At 45.2% G+C, this 20359-nt stretch overlaps 2 protein-coding genes across 2 annotated transcripts in view; both read left to right on the forward strand.

Moving 5' to 3' along the window:
• LOC116832836 (olfactory receptor 51G2-like) overlaps nucleotides 1-9597 on the forward strand; it is a 10476-nt gene extending 879 nt beyond the window's left edge. Inside the window, 1 exon segment of the mRNA XM_075061898.1 lies at nucleotides 9554-9597. Coding sequence (XP_074917999.1) covers nucleotides 9554-9597 — 44 coding nt within the window.
• Nucleotides 9598-10559: 962 nt separating this feature from the next.
• On the forward strand, nucleotides 10560-11495 carry LOC116832607 (olfactory receptor 51G2-like). Its single transcript, XM_075061872.1, has one exon. The coding sequence runs from the start codon at nucleotides 10560-10562 to the stop codon at nucleotides 11493-11495; it is 936 nt and encodes a 311-aa protein (XP_074917973.1).
• Nucleotides 11496-20359: the final 8864 nt, after the last annotated feature.

Consider the following 20359-nt stretch of genomic DNA (forward strand, 5'->3'; position numbering starts at 1 on the left):
GAAGGAGGACAGGGCGCGTCACCAGGGTAAATATCGCTCACAAACCTGATTGCCTTCTACTGATGAGATAACTGGCTCTGTGAAATAGGAAAGCAGAAGAACATGATATCTATCGGACTTAGAAAGCTTGAACAGTCCCACAGTATTTCTTGCCAGAAGTTAAAGAAGTATGGATTGGATGAATGGACTATAAGGTGGATGGAAATTGGCAGATTGTCAGACTCAGAGTAATAATCTGTGGCTCGATGTCGATTGGCAGCAGTATCAAGCAGAGTGCCCCAGAGTCGGTTCTGAGGTTGGTTTTGTTCAACACTTTATTAATGATCTGGATGAGGATGGAATGCATCTCAGCAAGTTTACAGATTCACTAAACTGAGGGGAGAGGTAGATACTCGGGAGGGTATAGTATGGTCCAGAGTGACTAGACAAACTGGAGGATTGGCAAAACGAAATCTATGAGGTTCAACAAGGAAAGTGCAGAGCCTGCACTTGGAGGAAGAATCCCATTTACCACTCCAGGCTGAGGACCAACTCGCCAAGCGCAGTTCTGCAGAAAAGGCTGGGATTACAGTGAATGAAAGCTGATATGAGTCAATAGTGTGCCTTGTTGCCAGAACGCTGGCACATATTGGGCCTGCATTAGTAGGAACATGGCCAGCAGTCAAAGGAAGTAATATTCCCCTCACTCGGCACTAGTGAGACCACATCTGGAAATGTTGCCATTTAGGCCCCCACTACAGAAAGATGTGAACTAATAGAAGAGTCCAGCAAAGGACCAACAAAATGATAGGAGTCGGCACAAGATACAAGGAGAGACTGAGGACTGGTTTCTTAACTTGCAGAAGAGAGGAGTGAGGGGATTTGATAGCAGCCTCCAATTACCTGAAGTGGGGTTCCAAAGAGAATGGAACTCGGCTTGTCTTAGTGGTGCAGATGACAAGACAAGGAGCAATGGTCTCAAGTAAATGGGGGAGGTTAGGTTGATATTAGACCGCTATTCACAAGAGGGGTGATGAAGTACTGGAATGGGTTACCTAGGAAAGTGGTGGAACCTCCTTCCTTAGAGGTTTTTAAGGCTCGGCTTGACAAAACATGGCTGGATATTTAGTGGGGTGGGCCTGCTTTGAGCAGCGTCGGACTAGATACCTCCTGAAGTCTCTCGCAACCTAATTCTATGATCTATGAGTCTTGGAGAGAGAGGGTGGGGCAACAGGAGGGAAGAGAGATTAGGGATGGGGCCTTGAGGCAGAAAAGAAGCAAGGGATAATTATTTTCTCTACTGGATCTGGCTCCTATCGCAGCTCTGCCACACGCTTTGGTTCTGGCTTCGGTGGAGCCTTGGGAAATGAAGAGGAAGTGGGGGGTCTTGGAGAAGACCTGGGCAAGGGAGGAGACTCAGAAAAAATGATGAGTAAGAGTGAGGCCTTCAAGGGGGAAGAGAGGGCAGGCAGTGAGTCACAGAGGCGATGATCACCTTACAGTGAATGGGAAAGGATCTGGACGATCCTCTCTGGGAAACAGGGGAGTATTTCTACCACTTTGCAAGCAAGGAGCAGCAGAAATGGAGGAAAGGAAGGGACTCGGGCCACAACTTTGCCAGGACTCCTGTGGTCAGACCGCCACTCGCACACATAACTCTGCTTGCCTGGTGGGGAGTAGGCTCAGCTTGTGTGCTAGTGTGCAGATCTGTTAATGGGGTGGGATGTCTGAAGTGGCTCTCTTGCGCTTCTCCATAATCATGTCTCTGACACAACTCAGTCACACAAGCCATGGAGGGTGTAGGGAAAGGGAGGTGTTCTAAGCCCCTTCAATACGCCCTGTCCACAGCTCGTGCAGAAGCCATGGATCACACGCACCCAGAGGCTCAGGAAAGTTCAGTAGAATTGCAACTTTTTTCATGGTCCATGGATGTTTAGCCAGAGATGGGAGGTCGAGCCAGGTAATGGAAACAACATCCACCACTCTTTCTTTATTGATGTAGACAGAAGTCTGATAAGAGCAGCACACCAGCCTTTAGGGTTCTCATAAACAGATGGTTAAGGGTAATGTCTCTTTACCTGTAAAGGGTAAGAAGCTCAGTAAACCTGGCTGACACCTGACCAGAGAACCAATAGAGGGACAAGATACTTTCAATACTTGAGGAGGGAAGTCTTTGTTGTGCTGTTGTGTTTGTTCGTTGTCGCTCTTGGGCTTAAGAGGGACCAGACTCAACCCAGGCTATCCCATCTTTCTGAATCAGTCTTTCAGTTTCAAAATAGTCAAGTAATAGCCAGGCAAGGCGGATTAGTCGATTTGTTCCTCAATGAAATGGTGCTTTTGCTGGAAAGATTTTAACCTCTCTTTGTGAATTTTGAATGTAAGGCGGGGGGGTCTCTCTAGTCTTTATAATCTGTATACCCGTAAAGCATTTTCCATCTGATTTTACAGAGATAATTTTACCTTTTCTTTCTTTAATTAAAGCTTTCTTTAGAACTGATGATTTTTCTTGTTTTAAACATCCAGGGATTGAGCTGAACTCACCAGGGATTGGTGGGGGTAGAAAGGAGGGGGTGGTAATTCCTCTTCTTTTAAGATCCAAGGGGGATCTGTGTAAGCCTCTCAAGGCAACCCAGGGAGGGGAAGGTCTGGGGTGATAGGAGGGGATGGTTATTTCTCTTGTTTTAAGACCCAAGGGTTTGGGTCGTTGGTTCCCCAGGAAGGTTTGGGGAACAGAAAGTGTGCCAGACACTAACTTCTTGCTGGTGGCAGCATGCCAGACCTAGGCATAATAAAAGCTTAGAAGTGTTCATGCAGGTCCCCACTCCTTGAACTCTAAATTTAAGTGGAAAAAAAACGTTGACAAAGGTCAACCCGGCTCCTCCAAGACACAGTCACTTTGAAAGCTTTGCCTGCTTCCTTACCACCCCAAGTGCACGGCATTCCCTCACCAGCTCTTCTCCCCGCTGCTCCGCCCTCTGACCTGTCCCTAGAGGTAGAGATCAGTACTCATCAGCTCTAGCAGGGTCCAGGGTGAATGGAGGCCCATGTTTTCATCTTTGGGTCACCAGCACTGGAGCCGTGATGACTGACCCTCACTTGACGAACGCCTATTTCTCACACGAAGGTGTTTCTTTTCACGCTTCACACAATTGGACTCATGGCGGCGACAAACAGTTAGACGTAGCCCAGGACAATCTGAAAGTAGGAGAAGAGCCCTTCAAATCTGTGGTATCACAGACCAGACTGTCTTCTGGTGTGTAAAAGAGCAGGACGGCGCAGAGGTGGAAATGCAGGTATTGCAGGGCTTGAGGCACTCGTGTGGGACGTGATGCTCAGCACTGTTTTGAGGATCATCACATAAGAGAGGAAGATGAGCAGCAAGTCCAACCCATGGTTAAGAATGTAATAACCAAGCCGTAGATGGTGTTTGAATCGGAACAAAGCCATATCATGACTTCCTGTGCAGCGGCAGTAGGAAGGGGAGAGGACACTGGCTCACAGTATTGGAACCGTCTTAAAGAGAAGAGGAGGGGACTATTAGGACAAACCGTATTAGCACAAGCAGCAGTCCCATCTTGGCTATCTCTAGCAGGGGTAAGATGGAAGCATATCTCAGGGGTTGCGCCGCGATGAAGCAGTCAAAAGCATCAGCAAAAAGATGGAGGATTCAATGCTTTGAAATGATGGATGAAGAACAGCTGAGTAAAACAGCATCGAGGCTATCCCCTAGAGTTAAATAAGTAATACGTAATTGTTGGCATGGAGGCTATTGTTATGCCAAGGTCTGTGACAGCCAGCATGGAAGGAAAATGTACGGTGCTCATGGAGGCTTGGATCTTTTTTATAATGAACAGATGACTGAATTTCCTACTATTGAAATAAGATACACTAAGCAGAAGGGACAGAGATCCAGAGAGGGACGCTTTCCGTCCAGGTACCCAGTGAGAAGGAACACTGCAGAGTTGAATTGGTGTCATTGACAGCTGACATAATGTACGGGGCAGGTCAAGGAGTTTTGAGCTTTTCTTTCTGAAAGTAAAAAGAACAGGAGATTAGATGATATTTAACGGACATCTTTCTGCTCTCCGTGCAAGTTCAGAGACTCCCAGAAGCTTAAGCAAGATCAGCAAAAACTAGTCTTGGATTTTACAGCAGCAATAGAAATAGGCAACTGACATATTGGATCAGACCTGCAGTCCATCTAACCCAGTAATCCAGGGTTCCATACAAAGCTGCAAAGAGGTGGAAAGAAGCCTGCAGTAGGAAGCTAGATATAACCTCCTCCCAAAAAAGTTTTCCCTCTTACCCAGTATTTAGACATGGTTTGTTGTAATAACAGAAAGTTATAGCCCTCAAGCCTTAAAAAACAATCCTCATACTCTATGGTTCTGGGTACCCATATAACATCCAGTCGCTCTGAACCTGCTAAACTCATGGCCCATGGTATCCTTATGGTAATAGTTCTGCAGCCTATGAGCACTGTGTGATTTACAGTTGTGACCTTCACACAGAAAAACCTTTAAGCCCTCCACTTCTGAGCATGCTATGCAAAGTGCATGGGAAACAGTCTTGTATTATCTGCTGCATTATTCTAAATTAGCATGTTTTTCTCACACCAAGAGAATCCAAATATGCACTGCAACTTTGCAGAATAATAGAAAAAGAGGAATAAATTCTTAGGCCAGGTTCTTAATTCAGTAACACGACTTCAGCTTGTGTCACTCCAGATTCCCATGTGTAAATCCAGAACAGGGCTCGATTAACTTATTTACCACAAATGATCAGTGAGTACACTATGACACCCAAGAAATCAATACCGTAGGCTCCATCACCTCTCCAGGTCAGAAGCTAGAGGCAGACCATGGTAAGAGTTGCCCAGGGAGCCAGAGCCAGTGTGAGGAGCCAAAGACCCTCCACCTGTCCCGGGAAGGGGGCTGTGGAGATCAAGAGATTCCCCCAGCCTGTGTCCTTGCCCCCCAGGATGCACCCCCAGAGAACATAGAGAGTCTGGGGATCAGCACAACCACCTGGGCTCTTCGGGTAGCTCTTACCACGGCTTGTCTCTGGCCTGGCTGGGGGCTGAGCCTGAGGGGAAGTGGAGGAGCAGGAGGCAGGGTCAAGTGGGAATAGATGGGGGCAGGGGGCAGGGCCTCTGGGGAGGAGCAGAGGGTGTGGCAAGTCTGAACCAACTCCAACTCAGGCAAGCAGGATGGTGCAGGGAGTATGTGGGGGCTCCTGAGAAAAGGAGGATGGAGCTGGAGGGTTGAAGAACACTGAATAAGTGCATCTCACAAAGCGGACTCTTTTTAAAAATAATCCAGGCTGTGAATAAGTCATTGCAAGGACCTTAGAGGGAAGGACAGGGCACCTGCACTGCTACCTCAGGCCCCAGGGGGGCACTCTAGGGTGGCTTTCATCTGCAGGGACTTGGTCAGAATGCGCTGTGATCTTGAAAGCCGTTACTAACGGGCAGAGGTCATCCCAGCCCCAAGGTTGCTCTAAACTCCACAAAGGCAGGGGGATAACAGGCCAGTGAATCAAACCCCTATAACTGGCTCCTTGCCATCCTCATGTGCTACAGCACAGGTCTGGCACAGTAGAGGATCTGTGATTGAAGAGAGCTGAGTGTGATTCCCTTGCTGTGTGTGACCGTAGACAAGCCATTGGCTGTCTCTGAGCCTCTGCACAGGTGGATAATAGCCCTGCCCTGCCTCACAGTGGTGACAGGAAGATAAATACATTCCAGGTGCTCAGAGACTCTGAGACCCTAAGATCAGGGTGGTGTCAGGGTTCCACAGAGCAACACCTCTGACATAGGTCTATAAAAAGCCACTAACCACAGTGTCCTGTGACGGCTGCTTGTAGGAAGCCCCGTGACACCACCACCTTGGTGTCTGTGGCAGATGTGTGGGTGCTCCGGGGTGACAGTGAAGGATAGGTAGTGGATTTCTAAGGGGATTTTTGAAGAGTCACAGAGACACTGAGAGGCTCAGCACAATCATTGGACTAGTGTTTGCAAGCATGACTCAGTGTTATTGTTTGTAAAAGGACTTGTTCTTGGGTTCTTGTTTAGTGATGTCACAGGAATTTAGTTCCCTGGGTTTCTGGTAATCTCAGCATATTGAGCTGCCGGCCACCCCTGCCACAAGCAACTAGCCTCAGAGAGGAAGGATGGTTCAGGGGTTAACATGCTAGCCCAGGACTCAGAAGAACTGGTTTCAGTTCCAGGCTCTTCCACAGACTTCTCCTGTGACCTTGAGCAACACACTTTGGTGCCTCATCAACGTGTGTTTTTATATGGCTCAATGAAGAGTTTACATCTAGGAACAAGGGACGCAGGGCATCCTTACTCGATAGGGGTCCAATCCTGGAGGTCATAATCAGCTGAACATGATCTCCCAGTGTGCTGCTACAGATGGAAAAGCTTGTGCAACCCAGAATGTATAACCAGGGGAATCTCGAGTATCTCAAGTAGGGCAATAGAGGTTATTTTACCTCCGCATTTGGTGCTGGTGTGACCACAGCTGGGATCTCTGTCCAGTTCTGGTGTCTACAGTTCAAGAAGGATGATGATAAATTTGAGAGGGGTTCAGAGGTGAGCCCAGAGAATGATAGAAAGGATTAGAAAATCTGCCTTATAGTGATAGACTCAATAAACTCAATCTATTTATCGTAATGCAGAGAAGGTTAAGGGGTGACTTAATCATAGTCTGTCAGTACCTACATGGGCAACAAACACTGAACAATGAGCCCTTCAATGAGCCCTAGCAGCATTCGGTTACCAGGACCAGATGGGATGAACTCAGGAGTTCAGAAGAAACTCAAAAACCAGACTGCAGAACTACAAGCTGTGCTTTGTGACCTATGGTTTAAATCAGCCTCTTTACCAGATGACTGGCAAATAGCTAATGTGATGCTGATTTTTAAAACATGCTTCAGAGGTGATCCTGGAAATACAGGCCAGAAAACCTAATTTCAGTACCAGGCTAATTGGTTGTCAGACACAAAGATGAACACATTATGTTGGGGAAGAATCAACACAGCTTCTCTAAGGCAAATCATGCCTCAGCAATCTTTTAGGTGAGAAATCTGAGGAACTTTCCCAGGCTAGGGGGTCATTAGAGAAGCTTTTGGAGCAAATTGATAAATTAAATAATAATAGGCCACCAGATGGTATTCACCTAAGTGTTCTGTAGAAACTCAAATGTGAAATTGCAGAATTACTAACTGTTGTCTGTAACATATCATTTAAGTCAGCTTCTGGAGGATAACTAATGTGAGGCCATTTTTTTTAAAAGGGCTCAAGAAGTGACCTTGGCAATTATAGGCTGGTAATCCTGATTTAAGTGCCATCCAAACAGGTTGAAACTATAGTAAAGAACAAAATTGTCGGACCCAGAGATGAACATAATTTGTTGGTGAAGAGTTAACAGGGTTTTTGTAAAAGGAAATCATGCCTCACCACTCTACTAGAATTCTTTAAGGAGGTCAATATTTGACCAGATTTCTCTCTGGCAGACACCTTTCCTGCATTTCAAAACCAGCATGCAGGGCAAGGAAGGGAGATTGCACAAGGCTCCAAATATGAAAATTTCCTCATGGAGAAGAGAAGGGTTCTTCCCTACTGAAATAATCAAAGGGAAATTTCCGTGTAGGGAACCATGTGGGATCTTCCTTCCCTGGGCTATCTCCTAGGTTTGAAATAGAGACAACAGGGCTGCTGGGGAGAAATCTCCTCCTATGGTGCTGCTGTTTTGTTGTTGTTATTATCATTATTATTTTCAACAAGATCACAGCTGTGACGGCATCATTGTTACTACTCGGCTGCCCCTGAGGTAGCTATCTCACTAACCAGAACCATAGGGACAGTGATGACAAGCCTGTATTCCAGGAATAGAGCCTGCAGCTGGGCTTGGGCTGCAGTGCAGTTGGGTGGCATCACCAGGCATCCCCTGTGATTTGTGCTCCTGCAGTTTGCCATTGGCCGTGACGGGGGTTAAAGCTGGTGCATAGGAAGCCAAGCAGCTGAGGTTCCCTGTTGGCCAAGTGGCCCCCAAGGGAATGTGCAGGCATGCTTCATAAAAACAGATACCTCTCTATCCGAACAGATACTGCCTGCTGCCTGTGCTATCTCAAAAGACTTCTTCTCCTTTAGGGTGAATACTTGTTTAGGGTGTCAGCGGCTCCCCTTCCATGAGGAACTTCATACATTGGCAGGTTTCACTATCTTTAAAATGTGAAGTGAAGGGGAAAGGCTGCAAACTGTTTCCATTTGCAGATGTTCTGTGCAGCAGCAGAGGACTCAGCTGGGCTGTCTGTGTGACTCATTGATGGGGCTAGAGGGCAGGCAGGGCTACGTAAATTTGGAACCCCTCCCCTACATCTGCACATAGTCCACAGAAGGTTATCCAAGCTACACAAAAATCTGGGATTCAAATCGAGCTCGGAGTGTTAAAAACCCCAATGCCCTCAGTCAGGATTTCTGAAGGGGTCCCATTTCTAGAGGTGCTGTGTGCTCTGGGCCTGATCCTGCCAGGGGCTCAGTGAGAAAAGACCACAAAGAATGTCAGTGACTAGTTCCCAAATCGCTTCAGGTTTGTTTGCTCCTGGAAATTTAATCAATAAATGCATTCAGAAAAATTTTATTCTCTGGCTCAATTGGGAAGGCAGGAACTCAGAGCTGTGTAGCTTTGTGGTAACAGGTCCGATAAGGCAGATTTATATTTCCAGACTGGCTGAGGGTTCCAGCCCCTCTTCTGTGTAGATACCCCTGGGAGTTAGAAGGCTACCTACATTCCTGCCCCCGCTCTGGTTTCTGAGTGTCAGATATCAGGCCTCTTAACCTTCTCTCTCATGGAGTGAAATTCCATGATACTCTCACCCTCAGATGGGGCCCTGGGCTCCAGTACACTGTGAGACAACTGTGCTTGCCGAGCAGCTCCACTTAGGTCCAGCACATGTGGTTGACATGTGTGTGCTAAAGTGCAGATGCATAAATGTTATGCCGAAGGTATTCATTGTGATACAAATATTACTAACCAAGCTTTCATGACGTTTGTATGTTGAAAGCCAGCAGCAGAGTTGTTGGAATCTCTACAGGAAGGAGCAGTGTGGTGATGTTACTGCTTAATGGCTTTTGCTTTGGAAAGTATTTCAGAAGTGCTCCGCATACTCTTTGCAATGTTGTTTGTTCCATTAACTCTTTGTTCAGTGAACAGTTATATGATACTGTCTCCTGGAAACAGACCAGAAGCTGTCTCTAACACTTACATACAGGGCCGTGTACTCAATAACTTTGCAATACCTGTGCAAGACTTTCCAAAAATTTATGAGAGTCTGGAACTGTGGGTCAATGTATGAGCAAAGAATAGAGCTGAAGTGCAGGAAAGCGGAATGTAATAGTGGTTGTCAGTAATTTGCGCCCATCATCTGTTACATGAGCATGTCTGAAATAACTTTCACACTCCACTGGATATTAGTGCAACACCAGTGTTTGCACTGTTTACCCATTTGTGATGCCAACCCCTTCCACACCTAGGTGAAGTAATTGTCTGTGTTAGCCTGTAATTTCCAGATATCTACAGACCTTTGCATGTGGAGAGGAGGCAGACGCTGTGAGGATGAAGAGAAGCTTTTAGGATGATCGAACTCTCTGGATTCAGTCAACATTGGCCAGGCAAAGCATTTCAGCTTCTCTTGGAAGGATTCTTGGGGTTCAGAGTTTATCGCTGGATGCAATTGGTAAAGGAAAGTTAATAGTCTGGTTCTGAATGAATTTACACATGTAAATCTGGAGTGACGCTGTTGAAGTCACTGTTATTAAATTAAGAACCCGTCCCTAAGAATTTATCCCATGTGCTGGAAAATGACTATGGCATAATTTGGACTCTCAGGAGTGGAGAAAAAATACATGAAATGAGGCAATGAAACACTTTTATAAATAGCTTTGATGCAGGACAGATAAATGCTATGACCATTTTCACCGTGTACTTGCCAATGGGATACACTCACAAGTGGAGGGCCCTAAAGGGTGTCCAAGGGAAGGTCACAATTGTAAAATCACACAGTGCTCAAGTAGGCTGAGGAACTCCCAGCCACAAGATATCAAAGGGGCTAAGAGCTTAGCAGGATTCAAAGAGGGACCGGATGTTTATACGGGTAACTAGAAAATCCAAATACATCAGTGAGGATTTTAAGAAAAAAAACTTGGAAGGGCTCTAAACCTTCCTGATTTACATCACAACATATGTCTAACTAGTGCATGTAAGGGGGAAACTTTCCCTAGGAGCAGGTTATCTCACAGCTGCCCATTGCACGGCTTCTTCCACCTTCCTGTGAAGCATCTGGAACTTCCCATTGGATACACGGCTACATGGACTTTAGATGTGATACAATCTGGCAATGCCTATCTTCCTATCAATGGTGTAAATCCAAGAGTATGTTTTTGCTGATCTAGCTTGAGCTACTGGGAGTGTCCTGACTGAGAGGAGAAAGGTGTCTTATTGAATGTCATCTAGTCTCCTGTTCTTTTTACTTTCAGGAAGAAAATCTCAAAACTCCCTAGATCTGCTGAAAATATTATGTCAACTACCAATGACACCAAATTCAACTCAGTGGTGTTCCTTCTCACTGGGATACCTGGGCTGGAAGACGTCCATCTCTGGATCTCTATCCCCTTCTGTTTCATGTATGTTATTTCAATAGTAGGCAATTCAGTCATTCTGTTCATTATAAAAACAGATCAAAACCTCCATGAGCCCATGTACATTTTCCTTTCCATGTTGGCCGTCACAGATTTTGGCACATTGATAGCCACCATACCAACGATACTGGATGTATACTTGTTTAACTGTAGGCAGATCAGCCTCAATGCCTGTTTTTGCCACCTATTCTTCATCCACTCATTTCAATGCATTGAATCCTCCATACTCTTGTTAATGGCCTTTGACCACTTCATCGCAGTCTGTAACCCACTGAGATATGCTTCCATCTTAACCCTGCTGAGAATAGCACAGACGGGATTGGTCTTTCTGCTAAGAGGGGTGGCCATAATAGTCCCACTTCCCTTTCTCCTGAAACGGTTCCAATATTGTAAAGCCGATGTCCTCTCCCATTCCTACTGCCTGCACCAGGAGGTCATGACGATGGCCTGTTCAGATAGCAGAGTCAATAGCATCTATGGCTTGTTTACTAATCTTTTAAAGATGGGGTTGGACTCACTGCTCATCTTTCTCTCTTATGTGATGATTCTCAAAACAGTGCTGAGCATTGCATCTCATGTGGAATACCTCAGGGCCCTCAACACCTGCATCTCCCACATCTGCACCGTCCTGCTATTCTACACACCAGTGATTGGCATGTCTGTGATACACAGATTTGGGAAGGGCTCTTTTCCGTTACTTCAGATTCTGCTGGGCTACATCTCCTTGCTTGTCCCACCTCTGATAAATCCAATCGTGTACAGTGTGAAAAGCAAACACCTTCATGTGAGGATAATCAGGGTGTTCATGAAGTGAAGAGTCAGTTCATCAACTGGCTCCAGCGCTGGTGCCACCGGAATTGAAAAATGTGGGTCACCTGTTTCGCAGCCCTGGCATGAGCCTACGATCTACCATTCGTAGAAGAAAACACTCAAGCCCTGGAGCAATCGAGAGAGGGGCTGATGAAGAAGGACAGCACAACTGAGGAAGGAGACCAAGGCAGCAGCTGCATTTACTGATGACTGTGTTCATTGAGAGCCAGGGATGGTGGGATGTGTCCATAAAGAAACATATCAGTGGCTGCTCTGACCTCAGAATCCTGTTGATACAGTTTATAAAGAGAAGGGATTGAATGTTGTTTCTCATTACATCTCATATGTCATTTTCCTGTCTCTGGTTAAACATCCACAAGGCCATTAAAAACCTGCAGAGCTGTTGTGCAGCCACAGTCCTGCCCCTTCCAAGTGCACTGGTGCTGCATGATCCAGGGTGTGCACCAGCTAGGACAGGGGCTATTCAAGGGGCACAGACAGAGCCACCCTTCCCCACGCCTCAGCCAGATGCTGTGACTGTCATGTCAGAGACCGGATTAGCGCAGGAACCACAGAGACCATTCAGGCAGCCCCCCTGTTGTGGCTCTGCACACCGCACACCTGCTAAGCCTAACCCACTATCATAAGGACTGAGGCAGAGCCGTTCTTCCTGTGTGAGTGAGGTCTGAATACACGCGTCTGCAAGAACAAAACCAGGACCAGGTTCCCTCCCCAGCCCCTTCATTTCGGCCCCAGGTGTTTTCAAAGGGTGGAAACAGGTCTTAGCTCCCCAAAGAAGCCCAACTACCTACTATCCACCCATTCACTGTAGAGTGACCATCTTTTCAAAAGCTAAAGTGGGATACATGCAGGAGACCCCATCCCCTTTGACCTGCCCTTGCCCCTGAGCCCCCAACCTATCCTACTTTTCTACTGAGGCCCCCTCCTTTTGCCCATGTCTTCCCCAAGATCCCAGCTACTCTCTTCCTCATTTCCCAAGGTCCACCTGGAGGCCAGAGCCAGGCTGTGGCAAGACCGCCTAGGACCCAGATCCACTGTGAGGTGCCCCAATCCCATCTGCCTAGGCAGGGAGCTGGGGGGCCCAAGAGAACTCAGCCTGTATCCTGCTCCCCAGGATGTAGAACCAAGGGGAGTGTAGCGTTCAGTGCCCCACAGTAAGCTGGGCCCCCCAGGGTAGCTCTTCTCATGGCTTGCTCATGCCTCCCAAGAGGGGAGCTCAGAGGACATAGAGGAAACAGGTTTCACGGCAAGCTTGACAATTACATATTCCAGGTAGTGGTGAGCTGCTGATAAAGGAGAGGACAGGGACACAGGTCGTACATCCTGGTTTAGAGAAGACTGAATCATGTGACACACAAAGAAGGATCTTGTTTAACTATCTCCAGGTAAATCATTGCAAGGACTTGGCAGTTGACAAAATATATTGGGCAGGTCTAGGGAGTTTTGAACTTTCTATCTTGAAAGGAAAAAAGAACAGGAGACTAAATGCATTTAACAATAGCTTCTGCTCTCATGGCAGTGCTAGAGCAAGTCTAAGCACCCAGGTGCTTAAGAGAGAGGGATACCTCAGTGTTTTCAGCATTGCCTGCTAATCTCAAGGTTGTGAGTTCAATCCTTGAGGGGCTGCTTAGGATCTAGGGCAAAATCAGTACTTGGTTGTCCTAGTGAAGGCAGGGGCCTGGATTTCAATAATCCTTGAGAGTTCCTTCTAGTTTTATGAGATAGGTATATCCCATATATAAGGACAGGGTACCTGCATGGCTGCCTTGGGGCACTTTGCTACGACAGCCATGAGCAGGGACTTGGCAGAGTGCACTGTGCTCTTGGAAGCTGTTACTACTGCACAGAGTTCAGCTCAGCCTGAAGCTTCTCTAAACTCCACCGAGGCATGGGGACAGGCCAGCGAATCAAACCTCTGTAACTGTCTTCTGCCATCCACACGTTCTACAACGTAGGCCTGCCACAGCAGAGAATCCGGCCAGGTCAGTCATCACTCAGATGGGTGTATTACCTCAGTCCCAGAATGACTGTGAGCCATCAATATAATGTGGCTCTGAAGAAGCCAAATAATCCTAGAATGTGTCAGGAGAGATAGGGAAGTGCTAATATCTATACAGGCACTGGAGAGATCTTCCTTTTGCAAACTGTGTAAAATTCTGGTCACTCCTATTCCAGATAGAAGAGTTCAGGCTGGAACGGGTGCAGAGAAGGGCTCCTAATATGATCAAGGCAATGGCGGGCCTGTCTTACAAGGAGACTTGAAGAGCTTGGCTGGTCTAAGACAAGTCAGTTGAGCAGGGATTATATGTTCCATAAGTACATCTTGGGAGTAAACACCAGGGAGGAAGACAAGCTCCTGAAATAAAGGAGGTTTTGGGCATAAGAACAAAGAGGGCAAAGTGACCATGAGTAAACTGAGGCTGGAAAAGAGAAAGAAGTTTCTGACCATCCAAGGGAAGGCTCTTGAACAGCTCCCAAGAGGACTATAGGGTGCCAACACCACAGGTCATTTTAAGTGGGGTTTAACAGGTTATTGCACCAGACAATATGTCATAGATTATAGGGTTGGAAGGGATCTTAAGAGATCATCTAGTTTCCAACCCCCTGCTCAAAGCAGAAACGCAATCCCCAAAGGGTTTAAGCTCACAATGCTGGGTTTAGCAGGCCAATGCCCAAACCACTGAGCCATCCCTCCCCACTAGAAGTGTTGTGGTCATCAGCCATAGCAGTGGTCTCGGCTCATTCACCCAGGAGGTTCCTTCCAGGCCTATGTCCCTATGGGTCACATTAGCCCATTTTGTGTCACACTGGGAGCTCATGTGGAGTTGCTTGTTTACTGTGACACCCCCTCCACTCCCCACTGCATGCCCTGGGCAATGGATTTGCCCATGAATCGATTCAGCAGAAAGCATGACTCAGCATTATCATCTGGAAAAGGAATTGTTCTTGGGTTCCTGTTTAGTGAAGTCACAGGAGTTTAATTCTCTGAGTTTCTGGTAAGCTCAGCATGCTGAGGTGCCAACTTACCCCTCCCCAATGTCTAGCCCCAGAGAAGGAGGCTGGTTCAGTAGTTAACATGCTAGTCTTGGACTCAGAAGAACTGGCTTCAGTTCCAGGCTCTTCCACAGACTTCTTCTGTGACCTTGGCTAACTCACTTAATCCCTCTGTGCCTCAGCAATATGTGTTTTATACTCGCTCAGTGTAGAGGTTTACATCTAGGAACAAGGGATGCAGGCGATCCTTACCAGATGAGGAACCCAATCTGGGAAACAATGGCTCTGAAAAAGACTTGGGGGACATAATCAACTGAACATGAACTCCCAGGTCAAGGCTATGGCCAAAGAACTAGTGCAATGTGGGATTTACAACTAGGGGAATCTTGAGTTGGAGCAGAGAAGTTATTTACCTCTTTATTTGGCACTAGTGTGAGCACAGCTGGAATCCTGTGTGCTCTTCTGGTGTCTACAGTTGAAGAAGTAGGTTTATAAATTGTTCAATTCAAGAGGGGTCATAGAAGAGCCATGAGAATGAGTAAAGGATTAGAAAAACCCTCATAGTGATAAACTGAAGAAGCTTAAAGAAGAGGTTACGGCACAACTCGATCACAGTCTCTAAGTGTAATGTCGACAGAGCCCAGTCGTCAGCAGGCAGGATCAAACCTCGGGCTTCTAGAGCTTAATGCATGAGCCTCGACTGCATGAGCTAAAAGCCAACTCCTTCTTAGCTAAAACTGGAGAGCAGACTCATTTTATCTCTCTCACTAAGTGGTCTCGTTTCCACTAGATGGGACAGAACATCATGCCCAGAAGGTATGTGGGTTACACACTTTCCCTAGCTGAGGAAGCATGTCCTGAGCTCCAGAGACTTCTGAGTTGAAATCCCAGATGAGCCCTCACTTGTAATGCCAACAGACCCCAGTGTTCTGGGATGGGATCAAACCTGGGGCCCATGGAGCTTAGTGCATGAGCCTCTAATGCATTAGCTAAAAGCCAGCTGCTTCTTAGCTAAGGCTGTAGAGCAGATTGATTTAACTCTCTTACTAAGTGGCCTTGGTGCCACTAGATGGGACAGAACACTATATCCAGGATGCTTGTGGGTTACATAAGTACCTTCATGAGGAACAAACATTTAACAATGAGCTGTTCAATCTAGCAGAGAAAGTTATAACAAGATCCACTAGACAGTATCAGACTGGAACTAAGGTGTAATTCTTTAAACAATGAGGATAATTAACCATTGGAACAATTTACCAAGAACTGTTTAATCAAGGCAGGATGTTGTTCTAAGAGCTCTGCTCTAGGATTTATTTTGGGGCAGGTCTCTGGTCTGTGATAGACAGGCAAATAGAGTAGGTTATCACAAAGTTGCCTTCTGGCCTTGGTAGCCCAGTGGGCCAGCTTTAGCTCAGTGGGCCAGCTTACCTCTATTATATTCACTAACTTGCATTATTGTGATGTTATTGACATGAACTATGACCATATAGATCATTGTTGCAACCAAGGTCCTACAGTTACACCAAATCGGATACAAAGGAGGTCAAGTAGGGTGTCTATAAAAAGGTTGTAATTTGCTGGTTATGGTTATGCTGTCTGTATGGGTGTATCATGTTTGTATTTAAAGTTATGAATATTGGCTATGTACCTGTATCTCAATATCTTTGATTCTAAGCAACACCAGTGAAGCATTTGGCCACTTTATTGAGAAGGGATTCTTCAGATTAAGTGCCCAATCAAGAAACGCTTAGCTGACAATGAACCTTGGGAGACTCCAATCCACATATGAAGAGCCTCTTTGGGGATGTTCGAGGTAGCATGTGAGCAATGGCTGCTGTAACTGTAAAGAACCAAGTCATGCATGGACATGTGACTTGCCCATGTGACTCCAAACTCCATCTTGTTGCTGTGATTCTCCACAAAGGGGTGTTTTCATGGTACAAATCCCTACTCTGAACCTTAGCGTCCAAAAGATGGGGTACCAGCATGAATTCCTCTAAGCTTAATTACCAGCTTAGAACCTGTAGCGCTGCCACCAACCAGGAATTCCAGTGCCTGGTACACTCTGGTCCCCCCAAAACCTTGCCTGGGGACCCCCCAGACCCAGACCCTCTGGATCTTAACACAAGGAAAAGTCAACCTTTCCCCCACCATTGCCCTCTCCCAGGCTTCCCTCCTGGTCACCCTGGAAATGCACTTGTGATTCAAACTCCTTGAATCACAAAACAGAGAGAAAATTCACCTCTCTCTCTTCTCTCTCCTCCCAGACCTTCCCTGAGGAAGACAGTAATCCTGACATCAGAAAGAAATAGAGAAATTGCCTTCCTCCCCCTTCACTCTTTCTCCCCATCAATTCCGTGAATCCGACGCTGTCCCCTGGCTCACCAGAATAAAAAAAAAAACAATAGGTTCTTAAACAAAAACTTTAATAACGAGAGAGAAACATATCTGTAATTAAAATGGAATAAGGTACAGGGTCTTTCAGCTATAGGACACTGGGAAAGCCCACCCAATATACAAGTACAATAAATCTATTTCAGCAAAATACCAATCTTACTCCTTCAGACATATACACATTAAAACTCCTTCCAGCCAAATGCACATTTGCAAATAAAGAAAACAAACATAAGCCTAACCGCCTTATCTACCGAGTACTCACTATTTCAACTTAGAAAGCATTATCAGGAGATTGAAAGAACCTGTTCACGTCTGGTCCTCTGACCCCAAGTGAACAACAACCAAAAACTAACAGCACACACAGAACTCCCTCCTCACAGATTTGAAAGACCTGTCCCTGATTGGTCGCCAGTCAAGTGATCGCCAGGCCTACGAACTTGTTAAGCCCTTTATAGTTAAAGAATATAAAGTACTTCGTGCTATTAATCTTACTGTTTAAGACAGGTCTTCAATGGCAGAGCCTATATAAAAGGCCATGGAACTTCCATTTATCTCAATCCTGCTCAGAGCACTGGAGGAAGCCTGAACAAAGGACTGAATAACCTATCTAAGCTGGGAGTTTGTACTCCAGAACTGATGGTTTAAACTCATCAAATCCATCAGCCTGAACTATTGTTCTATGTATGTGAGTGATTCCATTTGCAATTGCGTAGTATTGCCTATCATTTAACCAATTTAATCTCATCAGATTCTTTCTTTTATGTAATAAAACTTAGATTTTAGATCCTAAAGGATGGCAACAGCATGTTGTGGTAAAGATCTGACTTATATGACCTGGCATGGCTTGGTCTTTGGGCTTGGAGAACGTTTCTTGAGAATAAACCTACAAAATTGTTAACAAAGTAACAACGACCCAAGCCTGGGTCTCTGACAAGAAAACTCAATCAGTTTCTTAAAAAAGAATTTTATTTAAGAAGAAAATGTAAAATCATCTGTAAAATCAGGATGGAAAATGACTGACAGGGAATTCAGATCAAAAAGCCCAGAGGACCCTTCTAGCTTAGTTCAAAGTTAATCAAAAAAGAGGGATAACCCCTCCTAGCAAAGGAAAATCACAAGTGGAAAACAATGATAAACTAATCACCTACCTGGCTGTTATACAAGGTCGAAATAATGAGAGACTTATCAGAAGATGGAGAGCCGTATGATGCTCTGGTCCCTCTTATCCAAGAGCGGACCCCACCAAAAGCAAGAGACAAACAAAAAGCCTCCAACCTGCGCCCCAATGTTTTGAAAGTATCTTCCCCTATTAAGGTCCTTGGTCAGCATCAAGCCAGTGTACCTACTTTCTTAACCTTACAGTAAAGACTTGGTGCCCTCTGAAAGAGGGATTTTAGATTGTGCACAGAGAGTTACTTACACTCCTTATATTAGACAGCGGAGATTCCACAACCTCTCTAGGCAATTTATTCTAATGATTATGAACCTGACAATTAGGAAATTTTTCCTAATATCCAACCTAAACCCCCCTTGTGGCAATTTAAGCCCATTACTTGTCATATCATCACAGGTAAAAGAGAATAATTTTTCTCTCTCCTCCTTGTAATCACCCTCTAGGTACTTGAAAACTTTCATTGTGTCCCCTCTTGGTCTTCTCTTTTCTAGACTAAACAAACCCAGTTCTTTCAATCTTCTCTCATAGATCAAGTTTTCTAGACCTTCAATCATTTTTGTTGTTCTTCGCTGGACTTTCTCCAATTTGTCCACATCTTTCCTGAAATGTGGTGCCCACAACTGGACACAATATTTCAGTAGAGGCCTGAACAGCATGGAGTAGACTAGAAGAACTACTTCTCCTCTCTTGCTTACAACACTCCTGCTAATATATCCCAGAATGATGTTTGCTTTGTTTTGCAACAGTGTTACACTGTTGACTCATATTTAGCTTGTGGTCCACTATGACCCCTAGATCCCTTTTTGCAGTACTCCGTCCTAGGCCGTCATTTCCAATTTTGTATGTGTGCAACTGATTGTTCCTCCCTCAGTGCAGTAATTTGCATTTGTCCTTACTGAATTTTATCCTATTTACCTCAGACCATTTCTCCAGTTTGTCCAGATAGTTCTGAATGTTCATCCTATCCTCCAAAGCACTTGCAACTCCTCTCAGTTTGGTAACATCTGCAAAATTTGTAAGTGTCTTCTCTATGCCTTTATCTAAATCACTGATGGGGTTATGGAACAGAACCGTGCCCAGGACTGGTCCTTGCAGAACCGCACTCATTATGCCCTTCCAGCATGACTGTGAATCATTGATAACTACTCTCTGAGAATGGTTTTCCAACCAGTTATGCACTCACCTTATAGCAGATAAATCTAGGTTCTGTTTTCCCAGTTTCTTAATGAGAAGGTCATGCAAGACTGTATCAAAAGGCTTACTTAAGTCTCAGTATACCACATCTACTGCTTGCCCCCTATCCATAAGGCTTGTTATTCTGTTAAAGAAAACTATTAGGTTAACTTGACATGATTTGTTCTTGACAAATCCATGCTGACTATTATTTATCACCTTATTATCTTCTAGATGTTGCAAGTGGAATCCTTAATTATTTGGTCCATTTCCTTTCTGGGTACAGAAGTTAAACTGACTGGTCTGTAATTCTCTGGGTTGCCCTTATTTCCCTTTGTATAGGTAGGTACTATATGTGCTCCTTTCCAGTCTTCTGCAATCTCTCTCTTCTTCCATTACTTTTCAAAGATGATAGTTAAAGGTTCAAATATCTCCTAAGTCAGCTCCTTGAGTGTGCATTCCATCAGGCCCTGATGACTTGAAGACATATAACTTGTCTAAGTAATTTTTAACTTGTTCTTTCCCTATTTTAGCCTCTGATCCTATCTCATTTGCACTGGCATTCACTATGTTAGATGAACAATCACCATCAACCTTATTGGTAAAAACCGAAATAAAGAAGTGATTGAGCACCTCTGCCATTTCCACATTTTCTGTTATTGCTTTTTCCCACTTTATTGAGTAATGGGCCTACCTTGTCCTTGGTCTTCAGCTTGCTTCTATTGTATTTGTAGAATGTTTTCTTGTTACCCTTTATGTCTCTAGCTGATTTAATCTTGCTCTGTGCCTTGGCCTTTCTAATTTTACCCCTACATACTTGTGTTTTTTGTTTATATTAATCCTTTGTAAAATGATCTAGTTTCCACTTTTTGTAGGACTCTTTTTTGATTTTTAGATATTCAAAATGATTCAAGTTAAGCCAGGATGGTCTCTTGCCATATGTCCTATCTTTCCTACTCAGTGGAATAGTTTGTTCTTGTTCCATGGATATGAAGAAGGCAGGCTTTAGAAAACTCAGGGAGTTGGTAGGTAAGATCACATGGGAAGCAAGTCTAAGAGGAAAAACAATTGAAAACATTTACTTGAGTTTGCTGTTTTCCTCCAACCAT

This window comes from Chelonoidis abingdonii, chromosome 1, assembly GCF_003597395.2.
Source record: "Chelonoidis abingdonii isolate Lonesome George chromosome 1, CheloAbing_2.0, whole genome shotgun sequence".
Taxonomy (NCBI): Eukaryota; Metazoa; Chordata; order Testudines; family Testudinidae; genus Chelonoidis; species Chelonoidis abingdonii.